Source organism: Tarenaya hassleriana, unplaced genomic scaffold, assembly GCF_000463585.1.
Source record: "Tarenaya hassleriana unplaced genomic scaffold, ASM46358v1 Cleome12, whole genome shotgun sequence".
Classification (NCBI taxonomy): Eukaryota; Viridiplantae; Streptophyta; class Magnoliopsida; order Brassicales; family Cleomaceae; genus Tarenaya; species Tarenaya hassleriana.
Genome location: NW_010962392.1, coordinates 282,095 through 302,465, shown reverse-complemented (window position 1 = coordinate 302,465; position 20,371 = coordinate 282,095). Strand labels below are relative to the sequence as shown.

General features: G+C 38.7%; 5 protein-coding genes across 8 annotated transcripts in view; 3 read left to right on the top strand and 2 right to left on the bottom strand.

The window, feature by feature from the left end:
• Positions 1 to 6,754, top strand: part of LOC104806181 (protein ENHANCED DISEASE RESISTANCE 2-like) — a 7,375-nt gene extending 621 nt beyond the window's left edge. The window contains exons 2-23 of the mRNA XM_010530938.2: positions 5 to 83; positions 317 to 391; positions 1,256 to 1,309; positions 1,548 to 1,613; positions 1,848 to 1,951; positions 2,430 to 2,497; positions 2,580 to 2,696; positions 2,969 to 3,009; positions 3,118 to 3,218; positions 3,570 to 3,665; positions 3,973 to 4,037; positions 4,124 to 4,195; positions 4,297 to 4,452; positions 4,568 to 4,794; positions 4,883 to 4,922; positions 5,034 to 5,179; positions 5,284 to 5,385; positions 5,510 to 5,554; positions 5,636 to 5,776; positions 6,027 to 6,122; positions 6,202 to 6,303; positions 6,380 to 6,754. Of these exons, the coding sequence (XP_010529240.1) occupies positions 5 to 83; positions 317 to 391; positions 1,256 to 1,309; positions 1,548 to 1,613; positions 1,848 to 1,951; positions 2,430 to 2,497; positions 2,580 to 2,696; positions 2,969 to 3,009; positions 3,118 to 3,218; positions 3,570 to 3,665; positions 3,973 to 4,037; positions 4,124 to 4,195; positions 4,297 to 4,452; positions 4,568 to 4,794; positions 4,883 to 4,922; positions 5,034 to 5,179; positions 5,284 to 5,385; positions 5,510 to 5,554; positions 5,636 to 5,776; positions 6,027 to 6,122; positions 6,202 to 6,303; positions 6,380 to 6,481 (2,095 nt within the window). The 3' untranslated portion in view covers positions 6,482 to 6,754. The remainder of the gene's footprint in view (positions 1 to 4; positions 84 to 316; positions 392 to 1,255; positions 1,310 to 1,547; positions 1,614 to 1,847; positions 1,952 to 2,429; positions 2,498 to 2,579; positions 2,697 to 2,968; positions 3,010 to 3,117; positions 3,219 to 3,569; positions 3,666 to 3,972; positions 4,038 to 4,123; positions 4,196 to 4,296; positions 4,453 to 4,567; positions 4,795 to 4,882; positions 4,923 to 5,033; positions 5,180 to 5,283; positions 5,386 to 5,509; positions 5,555 to 5,635; positions 5,777 to 6,026; positions 6,123 to 6,201; positions 6,304 to 6,379) is intronic.
• A 188-nt stretch (positions 6,755 to 6,942) lies between these two features.
• On the bottom strand, positions 6,943 to 10,373 carry LOC104806180 (myb family transcription factor PHL11-like). 2 transcript variants are annotated; one of them, XM_010530937.2, is made up of 6 exons: positions 9,774 to 10,373; positions 8,927 to 9,003; positions 8,736 to 8,799; positions 8,396 to 8,471; positions 8,104 to 8,173; positions 6,943 to 8,011 (listed from the first exon to the last, which is right to left on the bottom strand). In XM_010530937.2, the coding sequence occupies exons 1-6, from the start codon at positions 9,916 to 9,918 to the stop codon at positions 7,661 to 7,663; spliced, it is 783 nt and encodes a 260-aa protein (XP_010529239.1). In that variant the 5' UTR covers positions 9,919 to 10,373; the 3' UTR covers positions 6,943 to 7,660. The 2 variants fall into 2 exon arrangements, with proteins under 2 accessions (XP_010529239.1, XP_010529238.1); XM_010530936.2 differs by having other exon boundaries at positions 6,945 to 8,011; positions 8,396 to 8,474; positions 9,774 to 10,372.
• An 807-nt stretch (positions 10,374 to 11,180) lies between these two features.
• On the bottom strand, positions 11,181 to 13,132 carry LOC104806179. The gene is made up of 4 exons (XM_010530935.2): positions 12,826 to 13,132; positions 11,876 to 11,991; positions 11,704 to 11,788; positions 11,181 to 11,464 (listed from the first exon to the last, which is right to left on the bottom strand). The coding sequence occupies exons 1-4, from the start codon at positions 13,063 to 13,065 to the stop codon at positions 11,375 to 11,377; spliced, it is 531 nt and encodes a 176-aa protein (XP_010529237.1). The 5' UTR covers positions 13,066 to 13,132; the 3' UTR covers positions 11,181 to 11,374.
• Positions 13,133 to 13,277: 145 nt separating this feature from the next.
• On the top strand, positions 13,278 to 16,175 carry LOC104806178 (26S proteasome non-ATPase regulatory subunit 13 homolog B). The gene is made up of 6 exons (XM_010530934.1): positions 13,278 to 13,531; positions 14,173 to 14,619; positions 14,831 to 14,911; positions 15,098 to 15,294; positions 15,376 to 15,475; positions 15,735 to 16,175. The coding sequence occupies exons 1-6, from the start codon at positions 13,382 to 13,384 to the stop codon at positions 15,918 to 15,920; spliced, it is 1,161 nt and encodes a 386-aa protein (XP_010529236.1). The 5' UTR covers positions 13,278 to 13,381; the 3' UTR covers positions 15,921 to 16,175.
• Positions 16,176 to 16,351: 176 nt separating this feature from the next.
• LOC104806177 (vacuolar protein sorting-associated protein 25-like) lies at positions 16,352 to 18,626 on the top strand. 3 transcript variants are annotated; one of them, XM_010530931.1, is made up of 8 exons: positions 16,365 to 16,459; positions 16,576 to 16,656; positions 16,845 to 16,953; positions 17,047 to 17,186; positions 17,599 to 17,652; positions 17,795 to 17,883; positions 17,979 to 18,054; positions 18,249 to 18,626. In XM_010530931.1, exons 3-8 carry the CDS (start codon positions 16,895 to 16,897, stop codon positions 18,368 to 18,370), a joined length of 540 nt encoding a protein of 179 aa, XP_010529233.1. In that variant the 5' UTR covers positions 16,365 to 16,459; positions 16,576 to 16,656; positions 16,845 to 16,894; the 3' UTR covers positions 18,371 to 18,626. The 3 variants fall into 3 exon arrangements, with proteins under 3 accessions (XP_010529234.1, XP_010529233.1, XP_010529232.1); XM_010530932.1 differs by lacking the exon at positions 16,576 to 16,656 and having other exon boundaries at positions 16,352 to 16,459; XM_010530930.2 differs by having other exon boundaries at positions 16,372 to 16,656.
• The last annotated feature ends 1,745 nt before the right edge of the window (positions 18,627 to 20,371 follow it).

The following is a 20,371-nucleotide window of genomic DNA, read 5'->3' as shown; positions in this document are numbered from 1 at the left end:
GAAGATCGTATATCCATATGAGGTATTTCGTGTTGGAACCTCGGCTTTTGGCGTATTACAAGAAGAAACCGCAGGATAATCAGGTGAATCTCGCGAATGAACTAATTCCTCCAAGTCTCCCTTTTTCGGAATTCGACATTTTCCAAGTTGAGAGTGTGTTTGCTGTAAGTAGTAGAGTGAACTGTCAGGACCAGACCTGAAATGGAAAATTTCCAGTTTGTTAGATTATGAACCCTTCTTTTTGGGTCTGGGTTCTCTTTTGATCTGCCTCTCCCTGTGTCATCTGAGTTTGTTTTTTTTATACATTTTGACGTAGCTTCCCATCAAGACCATGGTAATTGATGGCAACTGCAGAGTAGAGGATCGAGGATTGAAGACGCATCATGGACATGTGAGTCATAATTAACCTTTTGATTGCTAGTTTTCGACTCTTTGTTCTTTTAGATGTATCAATAATTTCTTTGTAAAGTATAGTAATTGGGAACAACACGATCTCTTTCTGAAATTTTGACATTGTATGCTATCCTATATACGCTGGATTATGGCCCTGTGATTGTTTGGATTGCCTTTGAAATTGTAGTTTCTGTGTTCAGAAGACTACAGCATTTCTGATGCGTTAGATCGAATTCTTCTCTGGTAAAGCTGTCGGCTTGATATATAGTATTGGAATTGCAGAGTAAGACTTCCTCTAAAGGAATTGTTTCAAACTTTTTCTTCTCTTTCATGAGTGTGGCACAGTCCACTTTCATGGAGGAAGAGACTTGGGGACTTTGATTCTTAAACATTGTGATGAGTAGGAAGAGGACTATTTCTGGACAGTAGGAGGAGCTGCAAGATAGAACAGTATTTCTAAAGCTGAGATATAGGGAATTTTTCTTAGGCTGAGAGAGGGATGCTGCCGAGGAAAAAATTTGAATTAGTGGATCATTGAAACAAATTACTCCAAGTTTCATGTGCACAAAACTGATCACCGTACTACTGCTGGCATTCACATATCACATCTCTATTTAGGGATTTCAGATTTTCGATTATATAATGGAGAGATCATATCAGGGTTTCTCAAAGGGCAACTTTTCACACCTCTTTTCCTTTTGTGCAATCTCTTCCTAGAGTGACAGGATACTTGATAATATTTGCTGTGTTTCAGTTCATATGTTTTTCATGCTGTTTTTGCATGCTGTCATCATATCCTTGTTTATTACGTCATTTATTTATGCTTTGCAATCTCATTTCTTCTTCCACCTCTCTTTTGCAGATGGTTTATGTTTTATCCGTCTATAACAAAAAAGAGAAGCACCATAGAATAACGGTATCTACACTTTACTTCACTTTGTGAAAATCACTAGCAGTATATGCTCTCTTACTTAGATTTGATCATTTCACATTAGTCATATTCTTATGTAGTGTTATATTATGCTACTTTAGTGTTGATGATAGTGATATTGGTGTCAATGGAGTATGTTCTTGCTAGATGAATCATTTCTGGGTCCTTTTGTCTTGCAATTTTTATTATGCTTATTAATTCATGCGGAGTATGTTTTTGCTAGATGGCAGCATTCAACATCCAGGAAGCACTAATGTGGAAGGAGAAAATTGAGTCAGTTATAGATCAGGTCTGTCCTGAATCTTTAATTGGTTCAGAATATTTTATGTTTTTCTAGACGTGTTCTGGGTTAATTTAGGTTGGGATGGGTCTCTTCTTGGACCACGTGGTAGTTGCCATTCTTTATGGGTCTGATATATATAGTTAGATAAGAGTGCCTGTGTTAATTAGCTGTAACTGTTTGAATTGTGTTTACTGGTGCTTATGAGATTACTGATTACCTTATACTGTTTTCATTGTGAAGCATCAAGAGTCCCCAATTGCAAATGGTCAGCAATACGCTTCTTTTGAATATAAGTCTGGAATGGGAATCACAAGAACTGCTTCATCTTCGGACCATGAAAGCCAGTGAGTGCCTTTCAGATATTTCTTCATTTCTGTTGGCAAGTTATGATCATTTGCCATTAACTCCTATTTTTAGGCTGCTTAAGCATGTGATTCTCTACCTCAGTCTTAAATACTTCTCATGGAATTATACACTTTTCATTTAGAGTGTAAAGTTCATCTCCTTGTTAAGGATAATGATCTTTTACATGCAAAAGGATCCTGGTTTGTGGTAATCTTGCTCATATAATAATTTACAACATTCATTCATGCCTTATTACAGAATAAAATTGGAAACAATTTATCATTAATCCTAATAATATAACAAAATTTTCAAAGTGATTGTTAAGAATCATACAAACATCAGAGAAATGCCTGTGTTGCTGCATGTAGATAGTGCCCACACCTCATTATTTTTGTTGATGTTTGACGCTATATCTTAATCCTATCCGAGATTGATATGCCCATATTCATGCACAAAAATATCTGGATATTTCTTCAGGTTCAGTGCACCCGAGGATGAAGATAATTCTCATCGTAGTTTATTAAGGAGGACAACGATTGGAAATGGTTCTTTTCGATTTTATTTCTTCTTGAACTTGGTCTGCTGCTTTCGTAAGTTGAAATCTGACCACCTCGATCAAACTTACAGGGCCACCTGAACAAATACTTGACTGGACTAGGGAGTTTGACGCAAAGTTATCAAATCAGAATACCAACAACCAAGCATTTTCGAGAAAACACTGGCGTCTCCTTCAATGCCAAAATGGTTAGTGTATTTCCAAGACTGTTAGAATGCAACAGTTCGCTAGGCATTTATAAAAAGAGTTATTACTTCTTTTTCCCAGCTAATGTGCGGAAGATTATGGAATTTTGGTTACTATGTCAAACTTTTAGATTCTGGCACTTTCCTAAGGCATGTAGTATGTACTTCTGTTGGCTGCGATATATTCACAATTGTAGTATCTGGATGGTCAAATTTAAAAATGGAATTTCAATATTGGTTTAGTTTTCTTTATTTTTTTTCCATACAATTGGCAGGGCTTCGGATTTTTGAAGAGCTTCTTGAAGTTGATTACCTTGTATGTCAGTTCTCTATATTTTGCTTTACCGCTATGGAGAGATTTCATGTTGATTACATAGTATTGTTGTTTAGACAAGAACCATGATTTTTAGTATGATGGACGCAGCCAAGAAGCTGCAGCAGAGCAATGAAGGCTGTTGGTGTAGTGGAGGCCACATGTGAGGAGATATTTGAGCTTGTGATGAGCATGGATGGAACTCGTTATGAGTAGGTGTTTCTCTGTCTCCTGTTCTTTCATTTCGTGCCTGCTTACTTGAGATAGTTTTTCCGTTGCTTGTCTTAGTTCATTCTATTATAGTAATATAGTTAGAGGCTGTTATGTGATTTGGTAAATTCAACTAAAATTTTCATTATACTGTTATGTATTATATTATTATACCCTTGGGTGTTCATTTTTTTCAATTGAATCATCCTTAGACAATGCCCCTCTCTTGAAATGTTTGTAACTCATTATCTGGTTTGTGTGCAGAGGTGTTTTTTTTTTCTAGCGTTCTCATCTCTGATTCTGTATCTGAAGTTTTCTTCTCCTTTTTTCCCGTGTCTTCTGGTTTGAGGCAGGTGGGACTCCAGCTTTCAGTACGGGAGCTTAGTCGAAGAGGTGGATGGTCATACAGCAGTACTCTACCATAGGCTTCAGCTTGACTGGTTTCCGATGTAAGTTGATTGTGAAAAATATCTTTCTTTTATAGTCACATACAACTAAATTCAATCTTGTAAAGGGTGGCTCATGAAATGTAAGAATTTGATTCAAAATCAAGTCAGTCTTGTCATTCTGTCCCAAATGAAGTAGTGGTGTAGGTGTTATGAGGAGGTGTCTCAGGTTTTGCTTTGCATGCTAGAGTACCATGTTACTTGAAAAGGTAGAGGAGGGGGTGAAGAGTAACAAGAATGCTTACAATTTAACCAAGACTTTGACTTTGTGACTTTGTTGTTTTATTCTTATGATGTTGATATGTTCCAGGGTTGTGTGGCCTCGTGATCTCTGTTATGTTCGTTATTGGCGTCGTAATGATGATGGGAGCTACGGTATCTTGTTTTACTCTTTACTCACCCTTGAAACTAAACCATTTCTTTTCTACCGTCCATTATTTATTTTTTCTTTTGTCGTGCAGTGGTGTTGTTTCGTTCTAGGGAGCATGAGAATTGTGGCCAACAACCTGGATATGTTCGGGCTCATCTTGAGAGTAAGTTTAGGATACCAGTTCCATGTTAAGTCTTTTAGCGAAATCATTTTATTCTATAATGTAAAATATTCTAATGTTGAACAATGGTCTGATCGTTTTAGGTGGAGGATTTAATATCGCCCCACTGAAGCCACGAAACGGGAAGCCCAGAGCACAGGTGCAACATCTAATGCAGCTCGATCTAAAAGGATGGGGTGTGGGTTATCTTCCGGCATTTCAACAACATTGTCTTCTTCAAATGCTGAATAGTGTTGCTGGTAAGTTATTCTATTTCTATATACATTTCCACTTGTTCAAAAGGTGTTTTACTCTATATTTTGAAGACGGGATTCGCCTATCTATCTTTGAATAATTGTGTCCCATTTTTTACAGGTTTACGCGAGTGGTTTGCACAAACAGATGATAGAGGTGTTCCTCCCAGGATCCCTGTCATGGTTAATATGGCATCGACTTCGTTGAGCTTGAGCCGAAGTGGAAAACCTCAGCATCTGTCTGCCCTTTGTGCTGACCAAGCAAATGCTAGCAGCAGAAACTCTGTGCTAATGGATGAAGACTCAGATGATGATGATGAATTTCAAATAGCAGAATCAGAACAAGAGGTTGGATTATTGGGCACTTCTTTCGAATTTTAGATCCTAAAGCAGCATCTCAAAAAATTTGATCCTATTTAACTCGTGTTTATTTCAGCCTGAAACAAATAAGCCAGAGACTGATGTCAAGAGAACAGGTAAAAGATGATACCAATATCGTATTTGTTCCCCGTTTTCCTAATATGGATCCTATTGAAACCTCGAGATTTCTTATAGCTAAAAATTTCTTTTTCCATTTGAAACCTCAGAAGAACCTGCTCACGACATCGATCTGTCGTGCTTCTCGGGAAACCTACGGCACAATAATAATGAGAATGCCCGTAACTGCTGGAGGACTTCAGATGGCAACAACTTCAAAGTTCGTAGCAAGAGCTTCTGTGACGACAAAAGAAAGGTTAGTAATCTTTCATCTGATTACTTAGGCATGGAATTTTGAGATGCGTATTCTTTTATATCAAAGCTTAGTCTTGTTTCACTTAATTCTTAATTTTACTGAAGGTTCCTGCTGGGAAGCATCTAATGGATCTCGTTGCTGTCGATTGGTTTAAAGACACTAAGAGAATGGATCATGTGGTCAGACGTAAGGGCTGTGCTGCACAAGTAAGAGTCATAATCACCTTAACTACCTCTTCATTCTTGAACTGAATCTACAAATTTATCCTTGATGATTCTCAAGATGTTGTATCTTCTTCACTTAGAACGCTCTTTTGATAAATTTGCTCAGGTTGCTGCAGAGAAGGGGCTATTCTCATTGGTGGTAAATGTTCAGGTAAGCTTTCCCTGTGAACTATAGGATTGAGAACAAGATTTACAGAATTTTTTATGGTTACTATTCTGGCTTTTTTTCTAGGTTCCCGGATCAACACATTACAGTATGGTATTTTATTTCGTGACGAAGGAACTAGCACCCGGATCCCTCTTGCAACGATTTGTAGATGGTGACGACGAATTTCGGAATAGTCGGCTGAAGCTTATACCTTCAGTTCCTAAGGTATACCTCTCTCTTTCTCTCTCTCTCTCCAGGTATATGAGAAATCTATGACTGGGTCTTGAACTTGGGAATGATTGCAACTATTCATAGTGCTGACCAGATGTCTAGTGTCGTCAGTAGTCAAGGCAATTGAAAATCAAACTGGGAGATTACTCCTTCAAGGAAAACTGTTGATCTATCCCATGAACTCCTCCTGTTTTTCGTCATCAAACTCTAATGATTGTTCACATTTTACGAATTTATCACAAAGGGTTCGTGGATAGTACGCCAAAGCGTGGGAAGCACACCGTGTCTTCTGGGGAAAGCGGTGGATTGCAACTACATCCGCGGTCCTACCTACTTAGAAGTGAGCATATCTCTTCACCGCTTCTTGTTCAGTCTCACACCGACAAATAACACGAATATGATTTTTAATGTTCATTTAGATTGATGTCGATATCGGTTCATCAACGGTCGCGAATGGAGTCTTAGGTCTTGTCATTGGAATGATCACATCATTGGTCGTCGAAATGGCTTTCCTTGTACAGGTATTCATATCGTATGGTCTTGTCGGTATTCATCCGATTCCGCATTTTTTGCTTGACTATATATCTGTTTTTGTAGGCAAATACACAGGAGGAATTGCCGGAAAGGCTGATCGGGGTGGTTAGGGTTTCTCATGTAGAGCTGTCCTCGGCCATAGTCCCGAAGCTGGAGTCAGATTAAGGCGCCAAGCCCTAAAACATTCACATTGGGGCTTCCATATTTGCTGTGTCATATAAACAGGTTCTTGGGTCATTCTTCTTCTTTTAATATCGTTTTGTTAAAGTCGAAATTTTACAGTAAGAAAGGAAAAGCAAATAATAATTTGTTGCAGGAGTGTGGTTCCTCTATGCAATAATATTGTGTTTTGCCATATTCTTTAGTGTTCGTCTTATCGGTAACTTAATGTACACTAGTCACACTTACCTGAATCCATTTCGGATTTTGTGGGATATATTTATTTGTGTAATGAAAACGTACTACACATGGTAGTAGCAGTCACCACATGTAAAAATTTATCTCTGTCGGAAAAGAAACAAAATCTAAGGGTAGGCACAGGAATCCGAAATTTCGAGTATGATCCGTGAGTCAGGTATCCGCAGGATGAGCATCGATCTATCCACTACGAGAATTCGACCTTCGGATTTAGAGGTTTCGACCGGTGAGTACTTATATTCATTGATAACCCAAGTCGAGGAAGAAAGAGAGCGAAGGAATTCGCGTGGGGACGAGGCGAGACTGGAGGAAGGGTGATTAGGGTTTTTTTTTTAAAGCGAGCCACTGAGGCGAAGGCGAAGGACACATCCATTTAAGGATTTCTGTTCACCCTCGCCACTCCCCGTTCGCCCTAGTCTCGCGTCGCCGCTCACTTACATCTTTTTCTCGCTCTCTCGGTTCACAGGCTCGCCCTTTTGCATCGCCCCTCCTACTTGCCTTCATCGGTCGACTATCCAACCAATACTCGAGCAATCCCGGCATCTAACAGATACTTGCCTTCCTCGATTCGCCTTCGTCGGTCCATCAGATATCAATGGATACCTGAGTCCTTGTTGTATCCCATGATAATTCAAACCAATGTGGAAATTGTTTGCAACTCCACATATTCGTTAACAGTACATAGATCTTCTGTAACGTGAACAACAAGGAACTGAAACAGAACCCGAAACCAGAATAACCCTTCTCTGTCTCACAGATCCTTTTCGCCCTAATTCTGCTCCGAAAAACTCCAGAGTTAAAAGGTTCGTAGATCCAAAATACGATTTCAGTATCATCGGATCGAATCAGGTCGGGGATGAGTCGGAGAGGTTGGTATAAGGAAAATGAATTTAATAAAAAAAAAAACTAAAGTAATGTCCCTTTTACCTAATGCCTATCAGCAAATACATTTGGCTTAATCTCCATTCCATAGTTCCCTAAAGTCATGAGATCATACCCGCTTTTCGAGTTTTCATTCTCTCGCTCTCGACAGACTCCAAAATCTTCTGATTCGCTGTTGTTTGAGGTATCGGCGGTAGAAGAAGCCACCTTTTGACTCTTCTCCTCTCCGTCGTTACTTCCTTCAAGCGTTAGATTGAAGTCTGAGAACTGACCCGTCGTTGCTTCCGCATCAGATGGAAGGTTTGCCAAGGTGGGAAAGCTCGTTTTTGCTTTGTCTAGTAACGCTAGCAAGTATTTCCCTTGTGCCTCTATTCTCATCTGCAATTTCTTCTGAACCTGTAACGACATAATGTGAATATTGTTTCTATCCAGGGGACGAGAAGAGAAGAAATATTATGCATCAGTCATTTCGCCTTTTTTAATGTTACCTCGAGCTGTTGTCGCAATTTCTGCTGACCTTCGACCTGATGCCTCGATGACTCCCCAAATGGAATGTTCCTGTTTAGTTAGTGTGTTTCGTTAGTACAACCTAAATTTGTGTCCTTGCCAACTAGCTCTATAGCATTTCTGGTAAATGGAATGAAGATCCACACCAGCTATAAATCCTTAAGTAAAATACAATTCAAAGAATGTTTCCAGGATCGTGTCCTTGATGAAGTTTGGTCCTTGGTGTTTGTTTATAATGGAAAGTGATCCATCTCTGGTTAATTAGAGGCGTACCTTTGCTGATTATCGATTCTTGGTAAATTAGAGAAATCTCCTTGAGAATGAGTATTGAAATGCACATATGAACTTCCTGCTGCAATGTATAAACACAAACGTCAGTCTTTCCCTTGTTTCCATAATGGTTAGAAATATGAAATAAAAAAGAAAATCATGTGAAAACCTTGTGTCTACTCCTCCTATCATTACTTTAGTCTATCTGATCTCATATTTGTCAAATTACATCCAAACGAAATAATGCAAAAATACATATATATATATATATATACACGACAGCTTTGAGGCAATCTTTCCAAAAGAAACTGAAATTTTTTGGCAATAAAGCTTCACACATCACCATTCTCTTTGTTGTCATCTGCATGGTTTAGTTTCTTCGCCTGCTGCTGACCAAGTCTGTACTTCTACATATACCAACAATCGCACAGAATGTAAGGCAATATTGAGTAGCTCATGATTAATTACATTACATACATGAATGTGTATATGTGTATACGAACGTAAATATGTCACGGGTGGCAATAAGAGCACCTGTAGATGGCTCTTGAGATGGAACAACGTTAATCCCTTCAAGCCCATTAGCTTCAGAACGGACTTGGGGGTAGCTTCTGCAAACAAGAACAGATGCAAAGATCAGGGCAACAACAACGATGATCAGGAACATGAAGACTTTTTCAAATCACTAAAATCTCCATTTTGTTATTCTCAGATCACATGCATAATGCGAATAGCATCAGCACCTCCCCGAACTTAATTCATTCTCGTATTTATATAGACATCCAAAGCATTTTGGTACCTAAAATTCGAGCCAACATGGCACGAAATCTTTAAAAATATCATATCACCAGAAATCACTCAATGCAGAAAGCAGATTCCACATGGAAAGTGAAAGCATCTATGCAACAATACCACAATCAAGAGTAATTATCATGTAGAAATTCATCTATTAGAAAGAGAGAAAATTTATAGCTCATGGAAACCGGACTTAATAAAGCGAAAGGATAGCCTATTAGCAGTCAATCAGATAATCTCATACTAGTGGAATGATATAAAACAGACGCCATCTAACATACAAAAGTGCAACTAAAACACCAATTTTCATTTCTTTCTATTACAACTTCTACGTATCTTGTTTATATAACCCATTACAGAACAGAACTAGAGGCAAAAGTGCTGCGATTTACGGCTGATAAGCAGAAATTCTACTCTTTTCTTGTTGGCAAAAACAGAAACTTAAAGTGTATATTTTGATGCCCTTCTGTGTCTGAACGTTTCGAAATTGTCGACCAATACAGTTTCAATCTATCAAAATATCAATGATAAGAGATGCAATGTACTGAAATGGAAGCAACGACGACGAAGAAGAAGAAGGACGTACTGTCGGCGCCACCAAGCTTGGTTACAGCATCGACGAAGCGATCGTGGAGCTCGGCGGTCCATCTCAGCCTCGGCTTAGGATCTCTCGTCATCACCACTCCGCCATTCTCATACCCTATACTTCCTCCCAATTTCATCATCTCCATTTTCTCTGACTAGCCTCTCTTCCTCTCCGAATCTCGAATTTGGTGGTGAAATTGCGAAGAATCTCTAGCTGAAATTCGAATTCTCCGGGATTCTGGAGATCGATACACCGCAATGGCAGTAGGTATACGAGGCGCGATCCGTGGGGAACTAAAACCCTAAAAAAGTTGGCGGTGGAATTGACGGACAGAAATTCGAATTTTCTCCTGGAGGGAGGAGATGGGTACTCAACAATGGCAGTACAAACTACAAAAACCTGTCCAGAGACGAACAAAAAACTTCAAAAAGTTGCGAAAGTCGAGAAGAATCCGAGCGGGGAGATCGGAGACGAGATTTTCCGAGAAAAAACAGAGTTAGAGAGGAACGGAGGAACAGAGAGAGAGAGAGAGAGAGGGAGAGAGAGAGAGAGAGATGAAGAAAAAAGTCGTCGATCGTGAAATGATGACGGACGAGAAAATGGCATAATCTTCACTTTGAGACGTCGACCTTGACGTTTTTTTTCCGCATATTTATTTGCATTACCCTTTTTTTTATATATATAATGTTATAGATCTTACATATTTATTTATTTGTATGCATTTTTATAATGTCAAGTTACGTAAATAAATGAAAAGTTTATTATATTATTGGAACATGGGAGAGGGTCCGCATCTTGTCCATTTGCATACTACTAGATTGTCGTGTCCCAACAAAAACTTTTTTTATATTAATAACGAAAACATAATATGATTTTGTATCGTATAGGTAAATTCCTTGTCCCTTGGACATCCGATGAATAGGACATGATAACCAATCATATATAGTTATCCCCCAATATAAATCTATTTGCAATAAACCTCTTAGATTTTCTTTCTTTTTAATAGCAGGTAAATTTAACTTAACATTAAAAAAAATGATATTTTACTCCACAAGTTTCAATAGATACCTACATTTTCTGATAAACAATAAATATTTACATTTGGTGAAAACTTTTCAACGGTTAAACTTTCAGCTGCAATCAGGTGTACATCAATGTTGCGTGGACCTCTATTCTCATCCGTCGGATTCAATAAAGGCCAACCCCCGATAGCAATCGAACGGCAAAGAACGAAGGAACATGTGATACGATTAAAATGGGCATGCCAGCGTGGAATATTCTCCACCGGACAAGGAGAATGGAATATTCGTAAACTCACATGGTTGGTCCGAAGACGGTCGTTTACCCTGGTGAAATTGCCTCATAGAAATGTTTTAAACTAAAAATATCTATAGACAGACAGAAGAATAAACACCTTCAAAAACAAATAAAAGAGTTGTAAAATTGTTTCATCGTTTATTTAACAAAAGTTCAATAGTGAGCCATCAAGTTACTTATAAGTATCGATCGATGTTGAAACAAATGAGGAAAGAACTCAAAACTTCAAACCAAACCATTACCCGGAAGAAGATTTGATGATTGATTCATAATTTTTTTCTGTCTTAACCGCAGAAATTGAGTTTCTTCATCACTTTGGCATATGCAGCCGGTACAAGTGCCGGTTGTCTCAGTCTCCTCTTCGATTTCTTCGACTGTACCGACCAAAAAACGAGAATGAATCACATAAGAGAAAGAACAATGTTCCATGTTATTCTGCAACACAGTGCTCAAAACCTTTGAACTTTACCAATTCTTTTGCACTCAACATGTTCTTCCTATGTTATATTCATGATGTAGGGGAAAATCCATATCTACTGCTTCCGTAGGGATAGCCAAAAGAGAACAAATTAACTCTTTGACATACGTATTTATGTATAGAACGAGTTTGTACCTTCAAGTGTGCGTTGTGGCGCTTGCCCTCTCTCCAGCGACGAATGGTACCGTCGTTCAGCAACTTAAACCTGTCTTTATATGACCTGAACAACAGATTTTAAGAAATAACTCGACTCATTTGCATTTTTTAACCTGATTTATATTGATATCTGAGAACAAGAAGAACATACGAGTAACCCTTGATCTTTATTTTCTTGACTTTCGATGTGACTGGAGTCCTAGGTCTCCACTTCTTCTTCCACTTTGCTTTCCGTTCTTTCGAAGTAATATTCCGTACTTGAGCAAACTGTAGAGAACATCCCAATAAAAAGAAGATAAGCCATGAGAAATAAACCGACAAGCAACACAAAAAATGGCACTGCTACACAAATGAAACCCAAATTGATCGACCATAGTTTGATTGCAAAGTGTTGATCATTCTAGCATGGTTCCAGTCTCTCCTATAAAAATATGGAAGAACGGGTAAGGTTATACTCGCAAGGTAGAGAAACTATCAGAACATCTATTCTTCTCTGTTGCGATAAAGAGAATACGATCAGAAAGCAGACCCATTAGACATTCTATGACTGAATCTGTCGTAGAACTGCAGCAAAAAGGCACCGGGAGCTAATGAAAGTCGAGAAACATCTATGAACCAAATTGTATCACAAGGCTGTTTTGCCATTGCCACTAACAATCCCGGATGCCACTAAAAAACATAGATCAAAAACTTGATAGGGATTTGAGAATATCCACATGCCCGGAAATGCAATAAAATCTTTTGGATGGAACATAATCCATTAACTTAACACAGATTCGATTAATATACAGAGCCAGGATGAGTTCCTGCGAATACTGCATGAAATTCGAGCACTTTTGCACAGCAAATTCAAGATTGAGATTAGCAAAGAACTTTCAAAATCATCTATCACTTCAATTACGTAGCTAGCCAGAGATTTTTCCTCTCAACAACCAAAATTCAAACAGTAAAATAACAACGGAATCACTAGCATTAACCACTGAATCCATAAATCATCCAGACGGTTTAACGAGAATCTAATTGAAACCCTCATGTCATTTCTATACAAACCATTTCCTCACGAACCAAACAGTCAAAAGATTCTCGAACCAGGGAGCTTACATGATAAGGCAACAAGCTAGAACCCATGGACCCAGCAGCCACCGGAGAAACTCGATTCGCCAACGGAAGACCGTCATGGGCAGCAGGCACGAAGCTCCATTTGCTCCGGGCGAAACCTAGGGTTTGTTGGCGATACTGCGGCGGAGAGTGGTGGAGCAGACGACGATGCGCAGTGATAAAAGAGAGGTTTTGATTCGATTGGACGGCGAAAGACCGAAGCTTGCTGCAGAATCTCTGCATTGCTCTTCCAGAAGAAGAAGAGTTCCCCTTCAATCGCTATTGAGGGACGAAACGAAAACTCTGGGTTTAAGCGACTTGGGAGTAATCTAGGGCCTGTTTGGGCTCTAGGATAATTGTATCCTGCATTTGGTATTTTGTATTTACATCGGAACCCTTTTAAATTTCTATTTTTGCATTTCTCTCCCCTATACTTTTCTTTTAGTCCAGGAAAAATGGTTTACTAAAAAGGCAGGGTTTTCAGATCTTTTTCTCTCTCCTCGCCGATCCAAAGATCGAAGCCTTCGTCGTCCGTCATCTCCTGCGAGGAAAATCCGCCATGGCCGCTCTCCAGTACTTGGAATCTCAGCGAAATGCGCATCCAGAGCTCGGGGAATGGTACAATTCCCTCGCAGATCTGTACCAGAAGAGGCTCTGGCACCAGCTCACCCTCAAGCTCGAGCAGTTCATCGCTCTCGCTGTCTTTCAGGTATTCTCCTTCCCCTCTGTAGTCCATTTCCACCATGTCACTGCGCGTTTTTCATTTGTCAGTGGTGGTAGAGATTTAGGGTTCATAGATCTCGAGAGAGAAGGCGGAATTCGTTGTGTTTAGCTTCGGAAGAGTAGGATCCAGACGATTCATCATCTAGATGGCGTTTCGTGGATGAAAGTTAAAGATTTTATGAGTTGGGTTTCTAATTTTTTGCTGAGATTCCCAAGTTGGCAAGTTTTTTTTTTTTGTGAATTTCGCTGGTATTGAACTGAGTTATACGCATTTTCATGTTCTTGCATCTCTGCTTATGAAAAACTTCGTAAGAGCGTTTAAGGAACGAATTCGTAAAGAGAATTTTAGAAGTTAACTACGAGTTCAGAGTTGTGAGTGCGTTCAATTCTCGTATTTAGCAAATCACCAGATATTTCTTGGTGGCATTAGGGGGTGGAACAAGTGCTGTTTTTCTTTGTTTTGTTCTGATTTTGATTTTAAGATGTCTACTTATCAATGTTATCATGTTTCCAAAGTGTAAATGTATTGGATGCTCTGGCTCAGATCTTATAATAGTTTGGTATATGCAAATATTATACAATTAGTGTGCCTCTTTTAACTTTTGCTTTGATATGTTCATGTATCAGGCTGGGGATGCTTTAATACAGCTCTATAACAATTTCATCACCGACTTTGAGACGAAGATCAATCTTCTGAAGCTCGCCCATTTTGCGGTTGTAGTCTCCAGACAGTATCCTGAGAAAGAAGCTGCAGTTAGTTATCTCGAACGAGTGATTGAAAAACTTAAAGCTACTAGAGAGCAGCGTATCAATGAGCCGGTTATTTATATCAAAATGCAAATGGCTTTGTTCAAGCTTGAGCAGGGTGACCAGAAGGAGTGCAAGAAAATCTTGGAAGATGGAAAGAGCTCCATTGATAGTATGACTGACATTGATCCATCAGTCTATGCCAGCTATTATTGGGTGTCTTCCCAATACCACAAATATCGTCAAGAATTTTCTGATTTCTATAAGAATGCTCTTCTGTACCTCGCATACACATCGGTGGAGTCACTCTCAGAATCGTTTAAGCTGGTATGACTTTGTCGTTTGTGTAAATCCTGCTTTGATGCTTCCGTATATCTTGCAAAAATTGTGTTTGACCAGTAGGGTAAACCAGAAGTTAGTTTTTTAGGAGATTTTGGAGAAATTTAGAGGAATAAGAATATCGAAAAGCTTCATTTCTGGTAATTTCTTTTTTCCACAATCAGATTGCTAAAATCTTATCTGTGCTGGTCTCTTTCAGGATTTGGCTTTTGATCTGTCACTTTCAGCTCTACTCGGAGATAATATCTATAACTTTGGAGAGCTGTTAGCCCATCCCATTGTGAGTTTGCCTTCATCGATAATAGGTCTCCTAAATGCCTTTCCTTTGCTTGGGTTACAAATTCTAGTTTACGGCCATGTGCACATCAAAATACTATCCTGAAGAAGATAGGATCTTTTAAATCTCTTAGTTTTGATTGGATTTTAGAAGGCACTTACACTACATGCCATTCTTAATTCACAACAGATAAAAAGTCTCCTTGGAACAAATGTGGAATGGCTTTACCACATGCTTCAAGCCTTCAACCATGGCGATTTAGTTCAGTACCAAGAACTATGCCGTGTGCATAATGCATCCTTGAGGGCTCAACCTGCACTGGTTGAGAATGAAAAGAAACTTTTGGAAAAGATCAACATTCTCTGCCTTATTGAGATCATCTTCAGGTTTGTACTCTATAGGCAACATCTTGTGCTATTTCATTCAACTATTTAGTGATTACCCTTTTACCAATAACGTTGTCACAGCCGACCTGCTGAAGATAGGACCATACCATTGACCGTCATTGCTGAGCGCACTAAACTCTCTGTGGAGGACGTTGAGCATCTCCTTATGAAGGGCCTATCTGTGAGTATTATTCTTCTTTTCTCTCTCTTACCCCTGAGATTCTCTAAACATTTTTTATTCGATTTTTGTGAATTCCATGGTAGTTTCTGTCGGTCCCTGACACGAGGGTTCAAGGCTTTTACCTGTTATTTGCCCTGAAACTCGTATTCAGCTACGGATTTACATGGAATGGAATGCATAAGTACATGATGGATAATCTAGTGCATATGACTGAAGAAATGGGTATATGATAGTAAACATGTGGGGAAATGATTTGCAGGTCCATCTGATAGAGGGAATCATAGACCAAGTGGAAGGGACAGTACACATCTCATGGGCGCAACCGAGAGTTTTAGGGATCACACAGATCAAATCGTTGAGAGATCGGCTGGACAATTGGGTGGACAAGGTTCACACCACATTGTTATCCGTCGAAGCCGAGACCCCTGATCTTGTTTCAGCCTGAAAGTTGAAACCTTTTCTCCTCTTTTCCTTCAATCTATAGAAGTAATGTCCTTGTAACATTCCCTGCGATCTTTATACTAGTCTTTTTCAGTGGTAGAAGTTACGTTTGGACATGACAGGGGAAGGATCCTTTGGTTCCATTTCTGGTGGTTCTTTCTGTATGCGTTTTTCTTACTCGCCATTGTTGTTTCTCCGAGGAAAGTTTCCTGTGAATTTGATGCTTCTGAGGAAAGTGCCTATTTGGTTTTGGTTCATACATGTATGTTCTCAGTATCTTCAAAGCAAACCAAGAAAGGACCGGTTTTAGTGAGAACAAGAGGCAAAAAGATGACGAAATGATGGTTGAAATGTGATTTAAAATGGTTTAATCAGAGTATTGGAATCATACGGTTTTGTAAAAACCGATTTACGGCTTAATAAAATAAAGATTGTCCCAATCAAAATTTGAAAAGGAGAGAGAGAAAGAGAGAGCCCAAGTTGCACAGAAGATTGTGAGTGATCGTTCTTCAGCCGTCTGTCTGAAATCGCTCTTTTCACATCGTAAGCTCTCTCTTTCCTTGATCATATCTTGAATCCTCAATACCCATCAGAAAAGTTTGATCCTTCAATTCTTAATCTGGCACTCGCGCCGAATTTTCTCCCGGATATCGTATAAGATCAAGGCGGGGGCCAAAGATCTCAACTTTGACTCTACGATCGACCAATTACTCGATTTTGTCTATATTCTTCGCAAATCGGTACGGAATCAACCTTTATCCTCCCGAATTTCTCAATGATCGATGTGAGGAATCCTGTTTCTTGTGGAACATGACAGTGAACGAAAAAATAGTCTTTGCGTCGTTGCCATACACATCCGCTTTCACAATTCTTATAAGCTCCGATTCGATTTCTCGTCGGCGTTGATGGGTTTTCCTTCTCATAACAGAGTTTTGGGAGCATCATCAACTAAGAAGCAAGAACTTTTTTGGTGGACTGATGCAGAATTTGGGTGATTTCAAGCTTCCCCAGTTCTTCAATTACCCTCCGTACTTCACGTACGAATTCTCTTCTTCAATACAAGTTCTTGTTTTTCGTGTGATTTGATGTCTCTAAGATTATGGGTTGACGGAAAGTTTGCTACTTTCCAGCTTGCAGCCGGTGAGGGATACACGAGAGAAGCAAGTTCAGCTCTGGAAGGAGCTTATATTGGATTACTGCAAAACCCAGAAGCTCTTCGTCGTTGGGCTCGAAGAAGATTTTCCTCTCTTCTCAAATCCAGCCATTGATAGTACGATCCCTTAGTGTTTTCTCTCAACTCCATTTGAGAAAATTATAGATGGCTTACAGGAATTGAACTCTCTAGTTATCTCAGTATATATATGGCCACGTTCTTGTTTCAAGTACAACAAGACATGTTTCAGATGATTGTGGAGTGACATGAAGGATCTGGTTGTGATGATGTATGGACTCATTCATCAATTAGTGTCTGTAATGAAAAATTTCTCTACCATGTCATTTAATATGTAATTGTCACATTAGCTGTCTCTCTAGGCTGAAAGATCTTACATCATTACATGTGAATACTGGCTGCAAGTTAAGGGGACCTGAATGGATTTAGATTTGCTATGTCGTTTTTTCCAGCCTTTCCATTACTCTTGCCGTTTCTCTGTGTCTTGAGGAGATTCTTCATTTTTTTGTAGGATCTTTAAGCCATGAAGCGAGGGAGGTATTCCTCTCGGCCCTTGTCTCGGAGGGTTGGTTCCTAGACTTTGAAGCTCATGTGTTTTTCGTTATTCCCGTTCCTTACCGAACCTGTCACAGTGATCTAATGCTGTCTTATCGTATCGTGGGTATCATCTGATCATTTAGAATTGTCGTTTTCTATATACGAAACAGGGCGTGCGGAGTGGATAGACAAAGGGCGAAGGAAATGCCTGATGCTCTGGCATCGGGTTCAAGAATGGGCGGACGTAATTCTACAGTTTGTGAGTCGCATGTGATGTATCAAGAATCTCTACAACAACAAAATAATCTCCTTGTTCCTCTCTGGATGTGAATTCGATGTTTTTATGCATGTTAGGTGAGAGAGAACGGATTGGAGGACAGTGTTATGACCGTCGAGGAAATACGTTCAGGAACCGAGTCACGAGGAACAGGTAAAAAGCCTCGATCCTGCCATGGTTTTATTCATGTTAACTGATCACATTGGCAAACATCCATGAGGGGAGTCAAGTGATCACTGGTTAAAGGGCAAGAACATCATCTGCACTTGTCGTGTATATATATGTCTGATTCATGAGCCTATTCTCTGATATTGATATCTCTGCTTGTCTGTTCATATCACCGCCAGAACTTCAGGGAATAGACAGGAGGATTCTGATTAGGGCGTTGAAGCTGCTGGAGAACAAGGGCAAGCTTGCACTGTTCAAGGGAACGTCGGCTGATGATGAAGGCGTCAAGTTCTCTGTCTGATTCTCTGCAAACTTCTTCGATCTGGTGAATGAACTCTGGTCTAAATCTCTTGCAAAGCCAGTCTTCCTTCTTCTTGTTCTTTGATGGGGCGTTCTCTAGACAGATTCTGTGGTAATATCTACAGTTGATTGGAATCTCTTAATCTGTTCCAATATCACATTTTCGTAAGAGTTCATGGGAAACATTCGTAGTTAGTGATATATTCATGCAAGGGAGGGACTTGCCAATAGAGCAGGCATTTCGGTTTTCGGTTTGATATTCAAACGGTTTGGTTCAGAAACGGTATTTTTGGTTTTATAAAAATTAAGTCAAACTTAAACGAAATGTTAAACGGTTCGATTCGGAAGAGTATCCTTATATGAATCAAATTCTATTATTTACACATCTATTGGTAAATAATTCAGATTTTGGTTCGGTATTTATACGATTCGGTTTGGAGATGTTCTATTCAATTCTATAATGTACCAAATTAGAACCGAATCTTATTGGATTCTATCCGGTTTGATTTCAATTCTGATTGGATCGAAACGAAATTTTTTGAACCAAACTGTCCACCCCCTACTTGCCAATTCGGATATATTTGTTCCTGGTCGGGATGGAGCATAGAGGCCACGTGGCATATTATATGCCAAACTAGATTCCCTACTTTCATTGTCCACGTCATGCAGTGTTTCAATAAATTCCCAAAAAAAATCCGTTAGAGAATAATTGAGATGATGATATTAAGCGTTTTTTTGTTTTTTGTTTTTTGTTATTTGACGATTGCCCATATCAATATCTGATATAAATGCATATACACATGTTGATTAAACTGTCATGTCCGATTCGTGGATCAACGGAATGCCACGTGTTCCTCGAAGATCTCGGTAAGGTAACATGTCAATACATTGTTAGACAACGACCGGACAGTGTCAGCTCATTTCGCCTTGACGTGGACAAATAGCGGACCCACACGTTGCCACGTCATCATTCGTATAATTATATATATATATATATTATTGGCGAAACAGAATCTAAGGAACCCGAAAAGAACAGTTGTAATATGAAATCAAACAGTCTGGTTGTTCGGCAGAATTCACATGGTCATGAACCGTCATGTCTGTTTGGTGTCGCGACTCCATTTTATTATGCCAATAAGAATTATCATCATCATTATATAATTTTCAATATTTAAAAATGGTTTAAAACTAAATAATTATATATATATATATATAATGAATTAAATTGCGATAAAGCAATCGGAGTACTAGTCGTGGCGTTTTGATTGGTTTATCTCGATAGCTACAATATTCGTTTCCATTTTCAATACAAATAGCATGTGCATATACATACATATTTTGCATGCTTTTTTTTTTAATATAACTTGTACACAATGATTACTATATCAAAGTATCAATTATTTAATGGACGCATAGTTATCAATTCGACCACGCTTTCTCGTCTAAGGAATGCCAAAATAATGAAAATTGGGATTATTTGAGTATAATTACTATGTAATAACTTTTAAAACGAAAAACTTGACTTGTAATATACTATATTAGACCTTGTTTCATTTTTTTTTATAAATGAAATTTCATCGACTTTTTGTCCCGACTACATCTCCGATTCTATAAATCCATATAAGTGTTCCTCTCAAAATAAAGATTCGAATCTGGATTAGAATTTTTTTTTTACCAGTACCCTATTTGGATATCTTATTTCAAATATATATACTAATAATATATGCACAAATCTATGGAAAAGCCTACCCAAGTCAAACAGAATTTTAAATACCAATTTGATTTTTGTCTTTCTATGTAAAAATTGTCAACCAATAGTCTTTATATAATTCGGGTCAATTTATGGATACATGTTGCAATATACTATATATACTATAATATATATATATATATATCACCAAAAGTGGCACGATCTCTAATCATTGGACTGATATTCCTATTTTCGATGCATGTAAGCCGATGTTTAAATCTATTTTTACCTCCATATAACATTAACATATCA